Source organism: Chiroxiphia lanceolata, chromosome 25, assembly GCF_009829145.1.
Source record: "Chiroxiphia lanceolata isolate bChiLan1 chromosome 25, bChiLan1.pri, whole genome shotgun sequence".
Lineage (NCBI taxonomy): Eukaryota > Metazoa > Chordata > Aves > Passeriformes > Pipridae > Chiroxiphia > Chiroxiphia lanceolata.
In genome coordinates, this window is record NC_045661.1 from 1,280,816 (window position 1) to 1,299,561 (window position 18,746).

Sequence of the window (18,746 nt, forward strand, 5' to 3'; positions counted from 1 at the left end):
GCCCAGTGATTTTCCAGCCAGGACCTGGCTGACTCTCCCTGCAAATCCCAGTGTCCCTGTGCCCACCAACCCTCATTGGTGGCATCACTGTGACTCCCCCCTTCTCTTTATTAAGTGCCATCAGGATTTAAATTAAAACTTATCACCATCTGGGAGCAAATGAACCCCTGCATCACGTTTTACAGGATCCATCTGCCAGGGAGGAGAGGGGACCCCCGGGGGGGCTGGTTCCCTTCAGCAGGGGTTGGGGGGCAGCTGGAAGTCACCCTGGGGGTGCCACGGGTGGGACACGGGGGCCGGTGCTCAGCTGGAACGTGCCATCCCAAACACACGCTCCTGGAAACCGCGGCACGGCAAAGGAAGGGCTTATTTTAAATTATTAATTGGCTTTGTTTTTAAACACGGGCTGGGAGCAGCCTCCGCAGCAGAAGGAATTGTTCCCGAGCGCCAGCCCTCCGGCGGGCCGGCCGTGTGCGCGCCGAGCCCGCCGCGCTTGGCTGCCAGAGAAAGACGTGATTGTTGTCATCGAGCCTCCGTCCCAGCCCTCCCAGCCCTCCCAGCCCTCCCAGCCCTCCGCCCCCCGCGCTCCCACCGCCCTCGGCTCCCAGGAACAAAACCCCCGCGCTCGGCCCGGGCTCGCTCGTGGCGGAGCAGAGAGGAGGAGGAGGAGGAGGAGGAGGAGGAGGGAGACAGCCAGAGAGAGACTTGTCTTGGGGATTAATAAGAGGCAGGAGGAGGGAGAGGTGCACACAGGTAAGCTCTGGGCAGGTGTTTTCCCCCAGGCTCTTCTCACCTTGCCTGAGCCTCCGACCCAGGACTCTGCGCTGGTCCAAGATGCTCCTGCCCTCTCCAGCCTCCCTTACACCCACAGCAGCATCTGTTCTTCCCTTTTTCTCCTCTCCTCTTGTTGGTTTTTCTGTTCTGCACCAGTTGGAGTCTTTGTTCTCTCCCTTTGCTCTGGTTGTAGGAGTTTTTCTCGGTGTGGGGCAGTTTGGGGTGGAGGGGGGGACGGACTGGGGGCTGCAGAGTCCCACGGAGGTCCCCGTGTGACAGAGTTGCAGGTACTGCCAGGAGGTTTTTGAGAGAGGAGGTGAGGACCCCTTTGTGTGTCCCCCACACCGACCTGAGCTCTCACACACTCACAACCCCCCATACATTTCCCTCTGGCTCTGCAGCCAGGCTGGGGGTGCTGGGGGGCTGCACAGCCCGAGCTGGGGGTACCAGGGGGGCTGCACAGCCCGAGCTGGGGGTACCAGGGGGGCTGCACAGCCCGAGCCGTGCCCAGAACTGTTCCCTGCCTTGGGAAGCAGGAGGGAAAACATGCAAGGATTGTGGGGGGAGGCTGAGAGGAGAACGGACACCTCGGGAGCCAGGACTGCTTCCAGGAACCTCCGGGAGCATCGGGTCACCTTGTCCTTCCTTGGCAACGATCTGAGGACACGGCCGGGGCTCGGGGGGCTGCGGGGTCCTGCTCCCGTGGGAGGGGGGCTGTGCCGGGGTGGGGAGAACGGAGGGGGCCAGCATTGCTCTGCTCCGAGAGCGAGGTGGGAGCGAACAGCCCGACAGCGCCAGGGCCACTTCCAACGAGCTGGTTTTCTGCCCAAAATGTAGGTGGTAAAGCCCTTCTTTCCTGCCTGGATCACACACAGCATTCCCAGGGCACGTAATCCCACTTTTCCTCGTGGAGATGGGAGCCAGCTCCGCTCCAGGCAGGCGGAGAGGGGCAGCCCCCTCCCTGCACCTCCCCCGGGGGTCCCGTTTGGAGCCGACTCTTTGTCTCCGCTCCGGCAGGAGCCGATGGGAGGAAGCAACAGGGCAGTGATGTTCGCTGAAATCCTGGGAAAAGGGTTTTATTGCTTGGAAGAGATTCATCCCAAACCTGTCCTTCCCCGCCTGTTTGAGAAGTTTAGAAAAAGCATCTACAAGGCAAAACATGGAAATTCATCCCCTTGGCACTGAAGGCGAAGCATGAGGGCTTGGAAACCTTCCTGGGATCCTGCGATCCCGGCCCTGCCTTATGTGGTGCTCAGCCGACGGCATCCCAGAGCCGCCTCCCGGGACAGCGCCGAGCAGGAATGTTGGGTGTCCCTGCGCCCCGGGGAAGGAGGGGCGAGAGGTTGAGCGTTTCCACCTGGGAACAGATAAAAGCGCAGCCGTGGGAGGTTTCCTCTGCCCTGGAAGAGGCTGGAGGGGAGGGATGAGGTGTCAGAGCAGTTTCCCACCCTGAGGGGAAGCGGAGCGGGGTGAGGTGGCTGTCGGGGGGGAGCGGGGCGTGTGTGGGGTCCGCGCTGCCGGCGCTTTGGCAGCATCTCCTCCCCTGGTTTTGCTTTTGTCTGTGTCCAGCCGGTTCCACTGTGTGTGGCAGAGGGATGTGCGGGCAGGCTGAGCCGGGAGCAGCGCTGGGAAGGGTCGGGACATGCAGGGAGGGAGGAGGAGAGGGAGGAATTGCTGACACGGAGAAGGCAGCGGGAAAGGTGTTCCCTGCCAGGGCTGCCTTCCCACGGACCCTGCGGTGGGAGGAGGTGGCTGGAGGGAGCAGAGAACGGGGGATGAGCCTTTCGCAACGGGTCTGGTGACTGTGGGACAGCGAGGAAACGCTCCTGGCACGCAGGAGCCCCTCGTTGTCGTCCCCACGTCCCGCGGTCCTTGGCTGAGCCCAAAACTGCTGCAGAGCCCAGGAGCGTGTCCGAGCTGCTCCCTGGCAGGGTCTCCCGGGACACCCGTCCCTGCAGGACACACACCATCCCTGCAGAAGGAATGCAGCAGGACCGAGCCGCCGCCGCTGCCTCGGCCGTGTGCCGGCTCCAGAGAGGCTGCCTGTGGCTCCGCTGCTCCCTGGGAAAGGGCTGGGAAAGGGCGAGAACGGCGGGATGTTGCATCAGGGCTGTGCTTCCCCGGGGACCCTGGGGACGCCTGGGTGACAGCCTGGCTGCCCTCCCCTCGGAGGACGGCCTTTTCCATGATTCCCAGCGCTTCAGAGCCGCTGGATAAAGGGCTCCCTGTTCGGTTCAGCTGATCAGACCCAGACTCTTGCAGCGACACGGATGGGCTGTGGCTGTTGGACACGAGGGAAGCCAAGGAGGGAGGTTTTTCTGGATCCTTTTGGTTATTTTTAGCTTGCCCTCCTTGTTCTGCTCCGGCGTGCAAGTTCCCAAGCTGGGTGGGGGCGTTTCTCCCAGCAGGGATGATGGAAATTCCCAGTGGGGAAGGTGTGAAGGGAGCTAACAATGCACTGGAAAGGGCCCTTGTTCCAGCCATCCAGGCTCTCCCAAAGTTAAAGCTCCCTTTACCCCTCCCAGCCCCTCCACAGGAGGGGGTCTTGGACAGCTGCTGCTCCCTGCACGCTGTCAGAGCAGGGCAGGAGGCACCCAAAGGAGAGCACTGGAATTTCTGCCCGTGACAAATCCCCCCCATGCCCTTTCCACAGCTCCCTCTTGCCCCAGGGTGGTGGTTTCTGCCTGCCCTTGGCACTGGGCCCGGGGCTGGCAGCGAGCACTGCTGGGAGCTGTGGGTTACTGGGAGGCAGTGAAGATAAACTATGTGGAAAGCAAACACCAGTGGCATTTGGGGCTGGAATTTCCAGCTGTTGCGCCGATTTTTTTTGTCAATTGTAATGGGATGAGTGAGGGAGCAGCTGCCTCTTTCTGGGAAAAGCCCCGGGCTGGGATCTGTTGGGTGCCTTGGTCTCGCACTCAGGCCAAGCTGGTCAGCACAGCCTGTGGCTCAGGAGGTGTCAGAACTGGTTTTGTCCATGAATCGTGCCTTTTCTCCGTGCCAGGCAGTTGGTTTCCTGAATACATTCATTGCTTCATGGCTTAACTTTATTCCAGTTGCGTGGATTCCTTGTGGATGGGCGGGATCTGAGCTGTCCCGTCCGTCGGGAGTGATGACAAAGGTCAGGTGGAGACGTTTGCAGAGCAGGGGCTGTGCTGGGGCTCTGGCCCTGCCCTCGGCAGCTCCTGCAGAATCAGGGTGTGGGATTTGGAAGTTTGGCTTCTTGCTTTCACGCCAGTAAATTCAACTGGATGGAGAACAGACTTCCAACTGTGCCGGGTCCAGGGAGAGCTGGCTTTGAACCTTCCAGTGTGGTGGAGGCAATTGTAAGGCTTGTGGTGGCCCCAGGCCTGTTGCATCCCCTTTATTCTGAAGGCAGAGCTGGTTTCCTGCAGATTGCTTGGGAGTGGGTCCTGCTTTCCCTGGGCAGAGCTGTGGCTTTGCAGGGAGAGGCTGGTGGGGACCAGCAGAGAAGGGTGGTGGCAGTGCTGGCAGAGGGGAGAGGGGCTGTGACAGTCCCCACGGGGATGTGGCAGCAGATAAAAGGGGCTGCATCTGCCTCCTGACACTTCCCTTCTGTGCTGACAAATGCCACAGGATGTGTCACTCTCCAGCCTGGATTTCTGGCTCGGTGACTGTTCCTGCTCTGTGCCGAGTCCCTAAACATCTGCAGTGCTAAATCCTGCTGTGGAGGGGGATGGTGCAGGCTCAGCCAGCTCCTGACACAGCAGGGTCACAGCTCTGCCCTGTCCCTGGGACATGGCTGGGTGGCCCAGGCTGAGCATCACTCCCGGGTGGAGGGAGCCCAGCACTCGGATCACAGCGTGTCCCAGCTGGGATATCCTGTCCCAGCTGGAATGTCCTGTCCCATCTGCCTCCTCACCTCTGGGTGAGGTGAGGGTCAAACCCAGAGCTCAGCCCCCGCTGCTCCCCCAGGCCTTGGGGGTGTCAGAATCCAGGTCTGAGTTTTGGAGCAGAGGCAAAATCCTATGGAATGGTCAGGGACAGGGTGGGCAGAGGGTGCAGGGCTGGCTGTGGCTGGGGAAGGAGCGGGATGTGAAGGAATGGGGAGGGGACATCCCCACATCCCTGTCATGAGCTGGCCCGTTCTCTGCAGCCGGACGCCGAATCTGGACTCTTGGAGACAGAAGCACGTCCATCCCCAGCAGGGACCTCCTGCAGCAGGGCTGGGCTGAGGGTCTGGCAGCATTTGGCTCCACGGCTCTCCCCCTGATCCTCCCTCCCCCCAGCGAGATGCCAGAGCCCTGATTGGAACCAGCCGGCCTGGGAGGAGTGTGGGGTTAAACAGAGCCAGATGGGAGCTGAGCAGGCAGAGAGGAGAGGAACAGGCTGGGCCTGGAGGGGGGGGAGTGAGAACAGGAGCTTTTCTTGGAGAAAGTCAATTACCTGGAGCCCCAGGAACGCGTGGGATCGCTTCAAAGGGAGCCGGGCTGGCAAAAGCAGCCCTGGGAGCAGTGGCACATCCCTGGGTAGGATGTGGACTCCACGTGGGAAGCTGCAGGCAAAGGGGGTTGGTGTGGCCCCTACCCTGCCCCTGCCCCTGGTCCCTGTGGCCATGATGGCAGTGAATCTGCTGTGCTGCACGGGAAAGCTGGAAGAGCCTGATTTTGCTCCAAAATCACCATCACCAGCTCCAGCATCACCAAAGGCTTCTCCCATCCCAGCAGCACATGCTTCCACAGCAGACACCCCGTTTCCTCATCTTCCTTTGGCTCCCATCATCTTCCTCCCTCCCATCTCACCCCATTCCCTCTCCCACCCTTCCATCTGCCTGGCCCTGCATCCAGCTTGGCTCTGATCCCGCTGGGGTGACAAGTCCTGCCGGGAAGAGCCTGGCGAGCACCCCGAGGAATGTGCCCAGGAAAGCCACCCCCAGCCTGCCCTGCTCCAGCTGGCCCTGGCGAGTCAGAGCATCCAGAGCACCTTCTGCACGGGGCTGTCTGGGGAGCTCATCTGCAACCAGCTGGATCCCTCCATCCTCCGAGGCATCAGCTGGAGAGTTCCCAGCCAGTCTGGCAGGGATGATCACTGCTGTTCCAGGCAGCAGCAGGGGGGGCAGAGAGGAGACAGGCAGCTCTGTGGGCTTGATAACGACCCAGAGGAGAGGGAGGGGTGACAAGGTGTTGGGCTGGCGTCCAGGAGAAACTCTGGCTCAGGGCACACAGAGACCTCGCCTGGTCCCTCCCTGTCTCCCACTTCTCCAGCGTTTCTCCCCAAATAACCATCCCTGCAGTGGGACTGGAGGTGATGGATGAGTTATTTGGGCAGCACAGGGAGCTGTAGAGCCAAACACCTTCGGTGCTGCCCATGTGTAAACTTGCAAATGCCCTTTTTATCACTCAGCCTTGAGAAAGGGCTGAGCTGCCTCCCAGCCCGGTCCCTCAGCACAGGGCCATCCATCTCTGCTGCCCTGCTAACTGCTGCTGGCCTCCCGACACCAATCCACAGCCAATTTCCTACTGAATCATTGATTTGCTGGCTTAAGTGCAAAATTGAGCTTAATCCATCACAGCCTCTGAAGGGCCAAGCCATCCTTCGGGGAGGGGGGACAGTGGTGCCCTCCCAGGGGGGGCCCAGGCTCTGTGGGGTGGTGCCAAGGGTGGCATGTGAAAAAAACCCAACCCAAATCAAATGATAAAATCCAGCACCCCCCCGAGGCATGAGGCTGAGCCAGAGAGAGGGATTTCAGTGACTCGTGCTCTGGAGGGGGGTTGGATTTGGAGATGACTTCCAAAGGGAAGGAGGGAAAACAGCAGAGGAGTTGGGGGTAAATTCCTGCCTGTCAGTGGTGGGGAGGCGATGCAGCACCTAAACTTGGCCCTTTTTACGCTGCTTAACCCACCTCTTGTTGCCTCCCTCAGGGAAACACCTGGACCATGAAGGTGGCCCTCAGGTTGCTTCTCCCACTCGTTCTCGTGCTGGTCTGGGGGGTGAGCGGGCAGCGGAGGAAACCCCCCCGCAAACCCACCCGCCCGCCCCCGCCCTTCGTGGAGCCCGTGGAGCCCACAGAGCTGCCCCCGCCCCTGCCCCCGGGCCCCCCCTCCGTCTTCCCAGACTGCCCCCGGGAATGCTACTGCCCCCCGGACTTCCCGTCCGCCCTGTACTGCGACAGCCGCAACCTGCGCAAGGTGCCCGTCATCCCGCCCCGCATCCACTACCTCTACCTGCAGAACAACTTCATCGACGACCTGCCCGAGGAGTCCTTCAGGAACGCCACCGGCCTCAAATGGGTCAACCTCGACAACAACCGCATCCGGAAGGTGGACAGGCGGGTGCTGGAGAAGCTGGAAAACCTCATCTTCCTCTACATGGAGAAGAACCAGCTCAAGGAGGTGCCCGCCTTCCTGCCGCCCAACCTGGAGCAGCTGCGGCTCAGCAGGAACCAGATCTCCAAGATCCCCGCCGGGGTCTTCAACAAGCTGGAGAACCTGGTGCTCTTGGATCTGCACCACAACAAGCTGAGCGATGGGGTCTTCAACAAAAACACCTTCAAGGGACTCAAGAACCTCATGCAACTCAACCTGGCCCACAACATCCTGAGGAAGATGCCCCCCGGGGTGCCCAGTGCCATCCACCAGCTCTTCCTGGACAGGAACAACATCGAGGACATCCCCAGTGACTACTTCAAGGAGTTCCCCAACCTGGCGTTCATCCGGCTCAACTACAACCAGATCTCTGACAAGGGGCTCCCCAAGGACTCCTTCAACCTCACCAACCTGCTGGTGCTGCACCTGGCCCACAACAAGCTCACCAACGTCCCCTTCATCAGCCCCAAGCTGGAGCACCTCTACCTGAACAACAACTCCATCGAGAGTGAGTTCCACGGGCAGCTGGGGGGCTGAGCTGAGGTCTGGGGGGGAGGATGGGCTCAAGGATGGGGAAGGGTTTTGTTGGAGAGCTCGTTCTCACCCCGTGGGATGTGAACCCTGCAGAGGGGGGTGTAGTGCTGAGATGAGCTGGGAGCTCCAAGGTGAACAGGGAGTGATGGGGATGGCTCTGCATGAGGGGAAGGAGGAGCAGAGCTAAATTCCCCCTGGTGCTGCACGGGGCATTTTTTTGTTGGTTGTCGTGGGCAGCTCTTCTTTGGGGCCACCTGGCCATCGAAACAGCTCCTTCTCCAGCAGGGCACAGAAATGGGGGGATTTTAAAAGGAGAGTCTGTGCACATATTTTAGGAACAGATGCCAAACACACAGTCAAGATGGTTAGAAATAGCCCAGCTCAGCTCCCGAGCTGAGCCTGCAGGGAGGGAACAGGGAGAACAAGGCTGAGCTGGAGCTGCCTTGGCAGAGCAGCCGGGGCCTTTCACACCCTTCCAGGCACAGCTCTGCAATTCCATGGGAGAGGTGCCGGCCTGGAAATGTGTAAACAGAGCGAGCACAGATGAGCAGACAGAAATTCAGCACTCCCATTCAGCCTTCAAGTGCCTTAAGGGGCTCAGAGGGAGCTGGAGAGGGACTTTGGACAAGGGATGGAGGGACAGGACAAGGGGGAATGGCTTCCCACTGCCAGAGGGAGGGTTAAATGGCATACTGGGGAAAAATTGTTCCCTGTGAGGGTGGGGAGGCCCTGGCACAGGTTGCCCAGAGAAGCTGTGGCTGCTCCATCCCTGGAATTGTCCAAGACCAGGTTGGATGGGGCTTGGAGCAAACTGGTCTGGCGGGAAGGTGTCCCTGCCCGTGGCAGGGGGTGGAACTGGGTGAACTTTAATGTCCCTTCCAATCCAAACTATTCCATGATTCTATGATTCCTGGTCTCTCCAGATGTTTCTGCTGTCAGAGGGGCTGTTTGGAAGCAAGGGCAGGATGCTGTGAAAGGTGTCTGGTTCAAATGCTGGTTAAATCTGCATCTTACTCAAACACCACCAAAGTGGAGCTGGGGGGACCTTGGGGTGAAGGTGGTGACTCCTGCTGGCTTCACCCACACCAGCACCCAGGTTCTGCTACCACTTTCCATGGAGAGATGCCCTGTGCACACCATGTCCCAGCTTTTCCTTGCCTATTTTGCCCAGTCTTTGTAAGGCTCAGTCCCTGGAGCTGGGTAATGACATGAGAATCCCAGGGTTAATTTTCCCTAATGCAGACCTGGGGTGGGGAGGGACACGTGGAACTCCAGAAGCGAGCGACGAGCTGGGCACTGACCTTATCTCCAGCAGAGCGGGGCTGGAGCAGCTTTCCTTGATGTTTCTGTGGAGGCTCAGGGCTGGCTGGGCAGGTTTCATGTGCCAAACGATCCCTTTTCTCTCTGCAATGACACCGCATCCCTCGCCGCGCCGCGCGCGAACGCGACCTACTTCGGCTCTGATCAAAGGCAAGATCTTCCTGTGCCGGCTTCGGGAAGAGGCTGGGGATTGTCCCCCTTGGCAGCAAAGCAAAACCCCCAAATGGGGTTCAACACACCCGCAGGGAGGGGGGCTCCAGCGTCCCCTGTGCCTCCCTTCCCTCTAACCTGCCTCCCGCCCTCCCTCTCTCCCCGCAGAGATCAACGGGACGCAGATCTGCCCCACCTCGCTCGTGTCCATCCAGGACTTCTCCCCCTCCGACCTGGACGGTGTGCCCCGGCTCCGGTACCTGCGGCTGGACGGGAACCTCCTGAAGCCCCCCATCCCCTTGGACCTGATGATGTGTTTCCGCCTCCTGCAGTCCGTGGTGTTCTAGCCCTGCCCCTCCTCCCCCAGGACTCGGCTTTGCACAGAGACTTCACCCCCGGCGGTGTTTGACACGTGGGACCCCCTTTGCCTCCCTCTCCCCCTGCTCTCCCCCTGCCTCCCTTCCTTTCCTTTCCCCCTTTCCTCCCCTGCAGTGGCCGTGGACACACGTGGCACGTGCACCCTTGGGGACCACTGTCTGCAGGACGGCACCGTGTCCCTGCAGCCACCCCGGGTCACAGCATCAGCCCAGGGTGGCTGCCACACTCACCCCAGCTCCCTGCCTGGGGGTCCTGCCTTCTCTGCCCCGGAGCTGGCTCCATCTCTCCCCTTCCACCCAGCAGAGTTTCAGGAGGTTGGATCGGGCCCAAGCCAGGAGCATCTGCAGGTGGAGCTGCTGGACTTGGTCACATCCCTGCTCTGGGTGGCTGCACCCCAAGAGCCCGTGGTGTCCCTGGGGAACAGTCCCCTGTGGCAGAGGTGGAGCAGGCATGGCCTGGGCTGGGGTTCAGAGGTGCAGGATCCCAGTCAGGTGGGATCCGTGGAGGTGGAGGGGGGCTGGATCTGTGGAACATCCCAGGGTGCCAGGCAAGGGACACGCTCCTCTCACCTGGGCCCTTCTGAGGGCTTTGGCTCCACACTGCTCTGGAGAACAAGGATCTAAATCCCTGGGGGAGGTGTGGATTTGCCAGGATGGAGCGGGGAGGGTTTGGTGTCCCTGCACTGGAGCTGGGCTCTGCTGTGCCCTGCGGGGTCACACCCTCCCCTCAGCCACCTCCACACCCCCTCCTCTGCACAACCAGCCCCTTCCCAGCTTCCATCCCTCCATGGATTGATGCTGTTCCCCCAGCAGTGCTGAGCCCCATCCCAGCACCTGCATCCTTCCCCCGATCCGGGGGGATTCAGGGCTCAGTGCCCTCCCCTCTGCAGGCAGCACCCAACACCCACAGGACCCCGATGCCAACACCCTGCCCCGGACAGGGCTCCCCCAGAGCAGTGCCAGCTGCTCTCCAGCAGTGCCAGCAGGACACTTGTCCTTGTTTTTAGGTCCCTGGGGCCAGATGCTGACACGGGTGGGCTGATCCGTGGGGGTCTTGGCTCTGCTCTCACAGCTCCCCTGCCCTGAATTCCACCTCCTGGAAGTTTCACTCTCAGTTGCTCTCTGGAACCAAGCACACAGGAGTGGTTTTGCCATTTTTATTAGGGAAAAAAAGGAAAGAAAAAGAAAAAGGAAGGATTACTCTTTGGAAAAGCTATTTTTGTCCCCGTTCTCCCTGTCCTCATATGTATCGCTTCCCTCTTTGATAGCTGTACCTGCATATATAGGGTGTCCGGGTTTAGGGGGATTATTCTCTTCTTTTCTTCCTGATTCTCAGGATTTGGATTTAAGGCCGAGCATTAGAGGGAAAAAAAAATCCAACTGCAATAAGCATTAAAGCAATAAACCAAAGAAACCTCCTTTGTGTTCAGCCACCAAAACCGACCCTTCCCTGAGACGGGCACGGACGGGCACCGTGTCCTGCTCCCTGGGAATGGGCCAGGGATGCTCCCCACAGCCTGGGGACTCAACAGCCACCCTGAGATGCTCCCCCTTTCCACTAATTAAAACCCTGTGCTAATTGAGGCTTGTTTTCTCACGATAAAAGCCTCTTCTCCAAATCTTCCTGCAGTTGGCTTTGTTGGGTTCGACAGGTTTCAGCCTCAAACCCGGAGCCCCTATGTATATATTTATATATAATGTGTATATAGACTGGTAGACTGTACAGATCTATCTAGAGACATATGTACCTCTCGACTGATTTCAACTTAATGGTATTTTCACTCCTACTCTCCCCAGCAGTGAAAATAAAATGATTCACAAGGGACCCAGAGCCGCAGTTGGATCTGCCTCTCTCTGATCCATCCTCATCCTCTCTCATCCTCCATCCTCAGGTGTGGGAGCTGCTGCTTCATTCAGGATCAGATTTCCTCCGTTGGGGCCAATTCCCAACAGCTGGAGCCTGTGAGACCCCGGGGGGTCGGTGGGCTCTGGGGTTTGGGGTGTGCACTCCTTGAACCAATGATGGTTTAGGTTAGAATTTGGGAAGAAATTCCTCCCTGCGAGGGTGGGGAGGCCCTGGCACAGGTTGCCCAGAGAAGCTGTGGCTGCCCCATCCCTGGAAGTGTCCAAGGCCAGGTTGGACAGGGCTTGGAGCAATCTGGTCTAGTGGAAGGTGTCTCTGCCCATGGCAGGGGAGTGGAATGAGATGAATCCTTAAGATCCCTCCCAACCCAAACCAGTCTGTGGTTCAATTTGGACTCACAGGTGTCAAAGCAGCCTCCACATCTGCAGGGTGGTTCATGGACCATGTGCCTGCACTAATGAGCATCTCTGCTAATTACAAGAGCCTGATGTTGGCTGCAGCTCCCAGGGCTGTGGCTGCTGGTGGGTGTCACTGTCCCTGCGAAGCGCTGGGAGTAGGTGACAGCTGCGTGTCAGGGTGGGCGTGTGAACTCCTCCTGAGCTGCCCCGTGTCACCAGGGAAGCCCTACAAACATCCCTAGGGTGAGTTTTCCAGCCTCAGGGTGTGCACGAGGGAGGAGGCATCTCTCCCACCCCCAGCCACGAGCCGGGATCCATCGCCGGGCTCAGGCTGCGCGGGGCGCGTGTTCCACACACGAGCACGGTGGGTGTAGGCAGCGACTTCTCCTTCTGCCCATCCCCTGAGCTGCAGCAAACCTCCTCTCGCGGCTGCTCTCCCCACGTGGATCCCGAGCCGGGAGGGAGGACGGGCCGTGGGCGCGGGTGTGAGCGCGGGGGCTGTGGCGGGGGGCTGCTCACGGGAGCGCGCAGGGTGAGAGTGTGAGAGTGTGTGAGTGTGTGTGAATGTGTGTGTGTGTGTGAGAGAGAGTGTGTGTGTGTGTGTGTGTGCAGAGCAGGCACAGGCAGCCACCTCCCCTTAAAATCGCTGTATTTTGTAACCAGGACGTGAATCACCCACCCCCAGGTGTGTTTTCGCTCCCTGGGTAAGTCAGCCCTGTCTCCCGTGGGAGCCGAGCTCCCAAAAACAGGGAGGGGGCCCCGTTTCTTCTCCCTGCAAACAGTCGCTGCCACCGTGGGGGTGGGACTGGGAAGCCCCCCCCTCTCACCGTGTGTGTTGTGGGGTCACTGGGAAAGCTGGAACACCCTCATTAGTGGGGGCTGCGAGGGGCACCCCAGGGTCTCCTCAGCGTGGTGGGTGCCGGGAGGGGCTGGATTTGGTGAGAGGGACTTCGGAGCGGGGGGAATTTTGCTCAAGTCAAGCCCCCTCGCAGCTGGTGACCCCCCCCCAGCCCGTTTGTGGGCGCCTGACGGGGACCCCCCGCGATGGGAGGGTTTGCACGGCCCCGTCGGGGGATGCCGCGCACACGGGGACCCTTCGGGTCGTGCCGTCCTTGCAGGTCCGTGCCGTGGCTGCTCGGGGGCCTCTGGGGACGAGGAAAGAACGGGGACAAGGGCAGGACTGCAGCTGCTTCTCCAGGGCAGCAAAGCAGCTGCCCCGGGGACCCCCCTGTGCCCCGAGGGACCCCGAGGGCCAGCCCAGGCTTTGGCTTTGCCGCAGTTCCCCCCTCCCTCAGCTGCCACATCGCCTCCATCACGGTGGCCACCGAGCCGCCTAATGAGGGGCTTAGCGCGGATTAGAGGCCGCTCCGTGCTGAGCGGGGCCGGGGGGCTCACCACGGGCTGGGGGGCTGCGGGGGCGCGGACGGGTAGGGGGGGGCTGCGGGGGTGTCCCCGCCCGCCCAGCGGGCACCGGCAGATGGGTGAGCGGCGGTGGGTGGGTGGGTGCGTGGGCCGGGAGCTGCCTGCGGGAGACGGGAACATTTTCGCGGCGGTGGGTGGGTGGGTGGGCGGTGGCCGCGCGTGCACGAGGCTGCCCCGCGCTGCGAGGAGATGCCGCGCACGCCCTGCCCGTCCCCGGGGTGTCCCGGCCCCACGGGACTCGTCCCTGGCAATGACAGCCCCCCCTCAGAGGATGGAGCAGGGCCGTGGCCCCCCCGAGCTGAGCCCTAGGTGGGTGTAGGAGTTCCCCCCGCCCCAGGGCACGTGGGTGCACACGGGGGGACATGGGGGATGTCTCCCATCCTACCCCGGGGAGGGGAGCAGCACTGACACTCCCCCCCGCATCCCTTTTCCCAAACTGCCCCCAAACCACCGGTGTGCAAAGGGTGGGGGGTGCCGAGCCCCTCGGGAGGTGAGTCGGGGTGGATGAGGTGAATGTCCCCAGCTGTCTGGCTGCTGGGATGGGGCTGTGCCACACCTTCCCCAGGGCTGAGATGCTCACTGGGCCCCCAGGTCCCCCCCCCCAGCTGAAACCCGGATCAGCAAGGGGGGTCGTGCCCGGTGCTTGACCCTTCCTGCATCCCTGGGGATGGACACGGCTGGAAATCGCTCTCTGCTGGCAGGGCCTGGGCTGGTTGAGGCAGGGATGGCGCCGGCTCTGTCCCCTCTGCCCAGGGCTGCGTGTCCCATTGCTCACGGGGACGCCGGGGCAGGGAGCGCATTCCCCATCCCTCCCACCCCGTCCCGTTCCCCCACAGCCCCAGACACCCGCCTGGGCTTGTTGGAGGACAGCCACTATTGGGGCTGGCTCGCCCCTGGGGACAATATAAGTTCCCGGCAGGGGGGTTCTGGCTTGATTGGCCGCATCCTGCCTCTCCCCTCGGCGGCGGCCATGCCAGACCCCTCCGTGCAGCCCCCCTCCTCCTCTCCATGCATTAAAAGCCCGGCAGCCCTTCCCCAGCCAGCGCACCAGCCCGTGGAGCCGAGCGGGGCTCTCCCACGCCGAGGAGGAGGGGACGGGGGTACGTCCATGCCGCCTTCCTTTGGCTCCTCCAGCGCCAAGCAGAGCCCCCCTGGGCTGGGGTGAGCTGGGGGGGCGGCAGGGTTGGGGGCTGGGGGGCTCAGTGCACTGGGAAGGGTTTGATCGGGGGGAAAACGGCAGGAACTGGGGAGCGGCACCCTCAGCTCCGGGCTGGGTCGTTGCTTTTGCATTTGGTTTGGGAGAGACACGTGGGAGGCTGGTGGGTGCTGGGACCCTCCTCCTGCCCTGCCGGGAGAGCCCCTGTGGACGTGCAGCCCGGTGGGAGGGAGATCCTTTGGGAATGGACTCTGGCGGGTTTGGATGTGGAGCTGCCAGGAATGTGGGGGTCCTGTGCAGGCAGCCCCTGGGCTCAGGGTCGAGCCACAGGGATCCTGTGGCCTCTGGTCCCCCCGGATGCTGGAGGCTCAGGAGCAGCATCCTGGGATTTAGTCCTGGGGGTGGGAGCAGCAGTTCCTGGGATTCTGGGGCCATTTTTGCTCAGCTGCTGGGTTTGTTGGGCCAGTGACCAGCTTCATCCATCACCTCGGGGCCAGAGCAGGACCCCGACCCCCTCATCACCTCCCGACCCCCTCCCAGGCTCTGTGGGGCTGGGAAAGCTGGGAAGCACGGGAAGCACGGGCAGCCCTGCACGGCCACAGGGCCTCCCCTGCGCAGCCACCCAGCCGAGCGTGAAATGGGCTGAACAGAAAAGGGACATGGAGCGGCCCCGGGGTCGGGGGCTGTTTGTCCCCCATGGCTCCAGAGCAGGGCTGGCTCCAGCCACATCCCAGCTCTGCATCCCCCAGGATCACAGTCCCCAGGAGCAGTGACCCTGGCCAGGATGTGGAGCCTGGCCTGGCTGGGCATGGCCAGCCTGTGCCTGGGGGCAGCCTGGGCTGTGCCAGCCAAGGAGAGGAGGAAGGTTGAGAAGCCAAAAGCTGACCTGGCCCTCTATGAAAACCTGGACCTGGACAACTACGACCTGACACTGGACAGCTACGGGGAGATCCTCGACCTGAGCAACTACGAGGAGCTCTACGACTACGGGGACCTGGCTCCCAAGGTGAGGGGGGTGCAGCTGTTCTCTGGGTGAATCCCGAGGAAAGGGTTTGGTCCAAGGGTTGGATGGGGCACAGCTGGAGAACCAGCCTCTTGCACAAGCCTGCAATCCCTGGCAGCTCACCCACCACTCTTGCTGGTGGCAGGAAAGGCTTTACCCAACCCCAGCCTCTGCCTGGTGGGAGCATCACTGCAGGAACCTGGACTCGAGGCTTCCTGCATCCCTCTGGAATGGGGTGGGGGTGTTGGAGAGCTGGGAGGGCTCGTCAAGGAGGAGCTGTGTTTTCAGTAAAACCCATCCAGTGCCCTCGAGCAGCGCTGCCCACCCTGGAGAGGGGAAGGGCAGGATCTGCTCAGCCTCTCCCCCTCGCCCCCGGGCTGTGCTTGCAGATCGAGGTTGGCACCTTGGCTCCTCGCCCCAAGGACCCCGAAACTCTCCCAGACCTGGGTGCCACGGCTGAAACCCCGAAACTGCAGCCTCCAAGCACTGCTGGTCCCGTCCACCCAGGGCCCATCCCCGTGCAGGGTGAGTGTGGAGCTCTGGGCTCGGTTCCTGTGGGATCCATCCACGTGTCCCAGGAGTGGCAGGGCTGGGGCTCTGGAGAATAAGGAGCGAGTTCTCGTGCCACCAGCAGGCAGCAGCAGCTATTTGCTCTGCCAGGCCAGCGAGGAGACAGGGTGTTGGGGGTGAGTCTTCTCACACAGCAGGCAGGAGGGCTGCAGAGAGACATTTCTGGGAAACAAGAGCTCCAGCAAAGCAGCAACATTTTAATGAGCAGAGGCATTGCGACAGTCGGACAGAGTAGCAATTAGATTAGTGACAATTAAAATCCTGTAGCGAGGGATAAATATCTTTATTCATTTTCTGTCATTCAGGACTGGGACAAATTAAGTGGGAGGCAAAGGGAAATTGTTGCCTTGCTGCTTTGAACTCCCCCACTAATGGATGCAGAGTCTTGTGGGAGACTTGGACGGGAGCTGGGGGAGAGGAGAGGGAGCACGTGTGGGGGGGACATGGCTTTACCCCTCCTGCCCCCCCTGCCCAGCGTGCTGGGACCCTCAGGCAGCTGAGACAGATGTTTTGCTCGATGCAAAACTCTTTTCTCTTGTTTTGTTTCGTTCAGTGGCCAAACTCAGGGGGCTGGGAGAGCCTTGGGTGTGAGGCTGCTGCGTTTGGCAGCTTTACATCCCCCCGTCTCCCAGGAGAGGGATTTGGCCCTGACCAGCTCGTTTATTAGCAGCTCCTTTGGCTGGGAGTGTCTGGTCCTTCCCTGGGTGAGGTGCCCCGGGCTGGTGCTCCAGGGAAGGTTTTGGGGCCGTGACAGCTCTGGGTGATAAAAACTCGGTGCACCCCCAGCGTGGGCAGGGTGGGCGCATCCCTCCACCTCTCTGTGTGCTCCCGGGGGGCCGTGCCAAGGGTACCTGTGCCCCCCCAGGGCTGCCCAGCTGCCTGCTCTGCCTGTGCATCGGCACCTCCGTGTACTGCGACGACGCCGACCTGGAGCACATCCCGGCCCTGCCCCCGGACACCACGTACCTGTACGCCCGCTTCAACCGCATCGGGGCCGTGCGCGCCGGGGACTTCACGGGGCTGGGTACGCCGGGGCCAGGGAGGGGCCGGGGAGGGGCCGGGGAGGGACCAGGCACCGAGTGGGGCGCGGGGAATAAACGCTCCTGCCCCTGTCCCTCTTCATCTCCTCCCTCCGCTCCCCCCAGAGAAGCTGAAGCGGATCGACCTGAGCAGCAATTCCATCTCCTGGGCGGACGTGGACGCCTTCCGCCGGCTGCCCAGCCTGCAGGAGCTCCTCCTGCCCGAGAACAGGCTGACGGCCCTGCCCGAGCTGCCCCGCAGCATCGTCCGCCTGGACGCCCGGCTCAACAGGATCCCCAGCGCCGGCCTCCGGCCCGAGGCGTTCCGGGTGCGTGGGGGGGTGAATCCTGGCGGGTCTGAGCCCAAACCTGCCGTGCCAAGGGGTAAAGGGATGGTCCAGCAGGGCTGGGAGCAGGGCTGGGAGCAGGGAGGTTCATCTGTCCCCTCTTCCCACAGGACCTGAACCAGCTGCAGTTTCTCCACCTGTCCGATAACCAGCTGGATTTTATCCCGGCGCCCCTTCCCGAGAGCCTGCGCTCCCTGCACCTCCAGGTGAGGTGGGCCCGGACCCGGGTTTGTCTGCACCTGAGTCTGGCAGAGCCCCCCTTTCCCTCCTCCTCCTCCCCCTTATCCCATTGATTTGTCCCTTTCCCCGCCCAGAACAACAACATCCGCACGCTGCACGAGGACACGTTCTGTGACAGCCAGGACCACAGCCAGGTCCGCAGGGCGCTGGAGGACATTCGCCTGGACGGCAACCCCATCAACCTCAGCCTCTTCCCCGACGCCTACTTCTGCCTGCCCCGCCTGCCCACGGGCCGCTTCTCCTGAGCCCCAGCACTGGGAAACCCGGGGGAACATTCCCAGAGCACCCCGGAGCCCTCAGACCCTGCTGCCCGTGGAAAACGTGAGGTTAAGGCTGCTGTGTTTCACCCCAGGGTGAGCTCAGTCCCGGGGCAGAGCATGGATAATAAAGTAATAATAAAATGAGGACTTTTAAATGCATTCAATGCCTTGTCCTCAACAGTGAGAGCAGTGGGAAGCCCTTGCCCAGCCCCAGCCCAGCAGCTGCTTTGGAAATGGTGCTGTTGTGCAAAGATGGGGCTTCCCTGTGTCCCATTTCTTCAATTCCCTCCCAGGGCCTTGGGAAGACCTCTCTGTGTCAGCTTTTGAGGTTTCCTGGATAGGGGTCGGGAGCTGTATTGCTCCAGGGAGGAGATGTTTTGGCCACATCAGGTTTGACCTGTCCCCAACTCCATCAGGTGCAATTCCAGAGGGGTGTTGGCACATCCAGATGTGAACTGTGGCCACAGCTGGACTGGCCCTGTGTGCTCCCAAAGAGGATGCAATGGGAAAACCCAGCAAAGGGCACCTGGAATCATCCATCACCTCATCCCAGACCCATGGCAGTCCCGTGGCTCCAGGGACACTGGGATTTGGAACTGTCCTGGCACTAAGTGGGATCTCCAGCATGAGCCTGTGCCTGGAGGGAGAGTGTCCCTGGGTTTGGGACTGCAGAGAAACCTGGAGCAGCACCGGAGCCTGGAGTCAAACAGCCCCAGTAGGAAAATCACTCGAAGAGAGTTAAAATATCTCATATCAACCCAGCTTTCAACACCCAAAAAGAGCTGCCCAGTGGTGAGATATTTTAAATCTAATGTATTCATCCTCTATATTTTTATACACATGTAACAAACACGCACCGTGAGAGGGATGACACATCCCTGGAGATTCCAAACTCCTGAACCTAAACCACTGAGCTCAGCCCACGTCCTCCAGGCCCGGGGAGGCAAACGAAGGCGGCTGGAGAGAACCTCAGAGGAGGATCCAGC

General features: G+C 61.2%; 2 protein-coding genes across 4 annotated transcripts; both read left to right on the forward strand.

Moving 5' to 3' along the window:
• Positions 1–580: 580 nt before the first annotated feature.
• PRELP (proline and arginine rich end leucine rich repeat protein) lies at positions 581–11,312 on the forward strand. The gene is made up of 3 exons (XM_032710847.1): positions 581–753; positions 6,657–7,608; positions 9,273–11,312. The coding sequence occupies exons 2-3, from the start codon at positions 6,672–6,674 to the stop codon at positions 9,449–9,451; spliced, it is 1,116 nt and encodes a 371-aa protein (XP_032566738.1). The 5' UTR covers positions 581–753; positions 6,657–6,671; the 3' UTR covers positions 9,452–11,312.
• A 1,005-nt stretch (positions 11,313–12,317) lies between these two features.
• Positions 12,318–17,915, forward strand: OPTC (opticin). 3 transcript variants are annotated; one of them, XM_032710850.1, is made up of 7 exons: positions 12,318–12,428; positions 15,071–15,327; positions 15,714–15,849; positions 16,760–16,918; positions 17,040–17,242; positions 17,371–17,466; positions 17,575–17,915. In XM_032710850.1, the coding sequence occupies exons 2-7, from the start codon at positions 15,106–15,108 to the stop codon at positions 17,743–17,745; spliced, it is 987 nt and encodes a 328-aa protein (XP_032566741.1). In that variant the 5' UTR covers positions 12,318–12,428; positions 15,071–15,105; the 3' UTR covers positions 17,746–17,915. The 3 variants fall into 3 exon arrangements, with proteins under 3 accessions (XP_032566741.1, XP_032566740.1, XP_032566739.1); XM_032710849.1 differs by having other exon boundaries at positions 12,415–12,447; XM_032710848.1 differs by lacking the exon at positions 12,318–12,428 and adding an exon at positions 13,202–13,224.
• The last annotated feature ends 831 nt before the right edge of the window (positions 17,916–18,746 follow it).

What these genes read in the sequence shown, in the direction of transcription:
- PRELP (XM_032710847.1), top strand. Translation starts at nt 6,672, where the DNA reads ATGAAGGTGGCCCTCAGGTTGCTTCTCCCACTCGTTCTCGTGCTGGTC. An exon ending in GAACAACAACTCCATCGAGA is followed by an intron (nt 7,609 to 9,272) that starts GTGAGTTCCACG and finishes CTCTCCCCGCAG; the next exon opens with AGATCAACGGGACGCAGATC.
- OPTC (XM_032710848.1), top strand. An exon ending in AGGGCCCATCCCCGTGCAGG is followed by an intron (nt 15,850 to 16,759) that starts GTGAGTGTGGAG and finishes GTGCCCCCCCAG; the next exon opens with GGCTGCCCAGCTGCCTGCTC. An exon ending in TCCGGCCCGAGGCGTTCCGG is followed by an intron (nt 17,243 to 17,370) that starts GTGCGTGGGGGG and finishes CTCTTCCCACAG; the next exon opens with GACCTGAACCAGCTGCAGTT.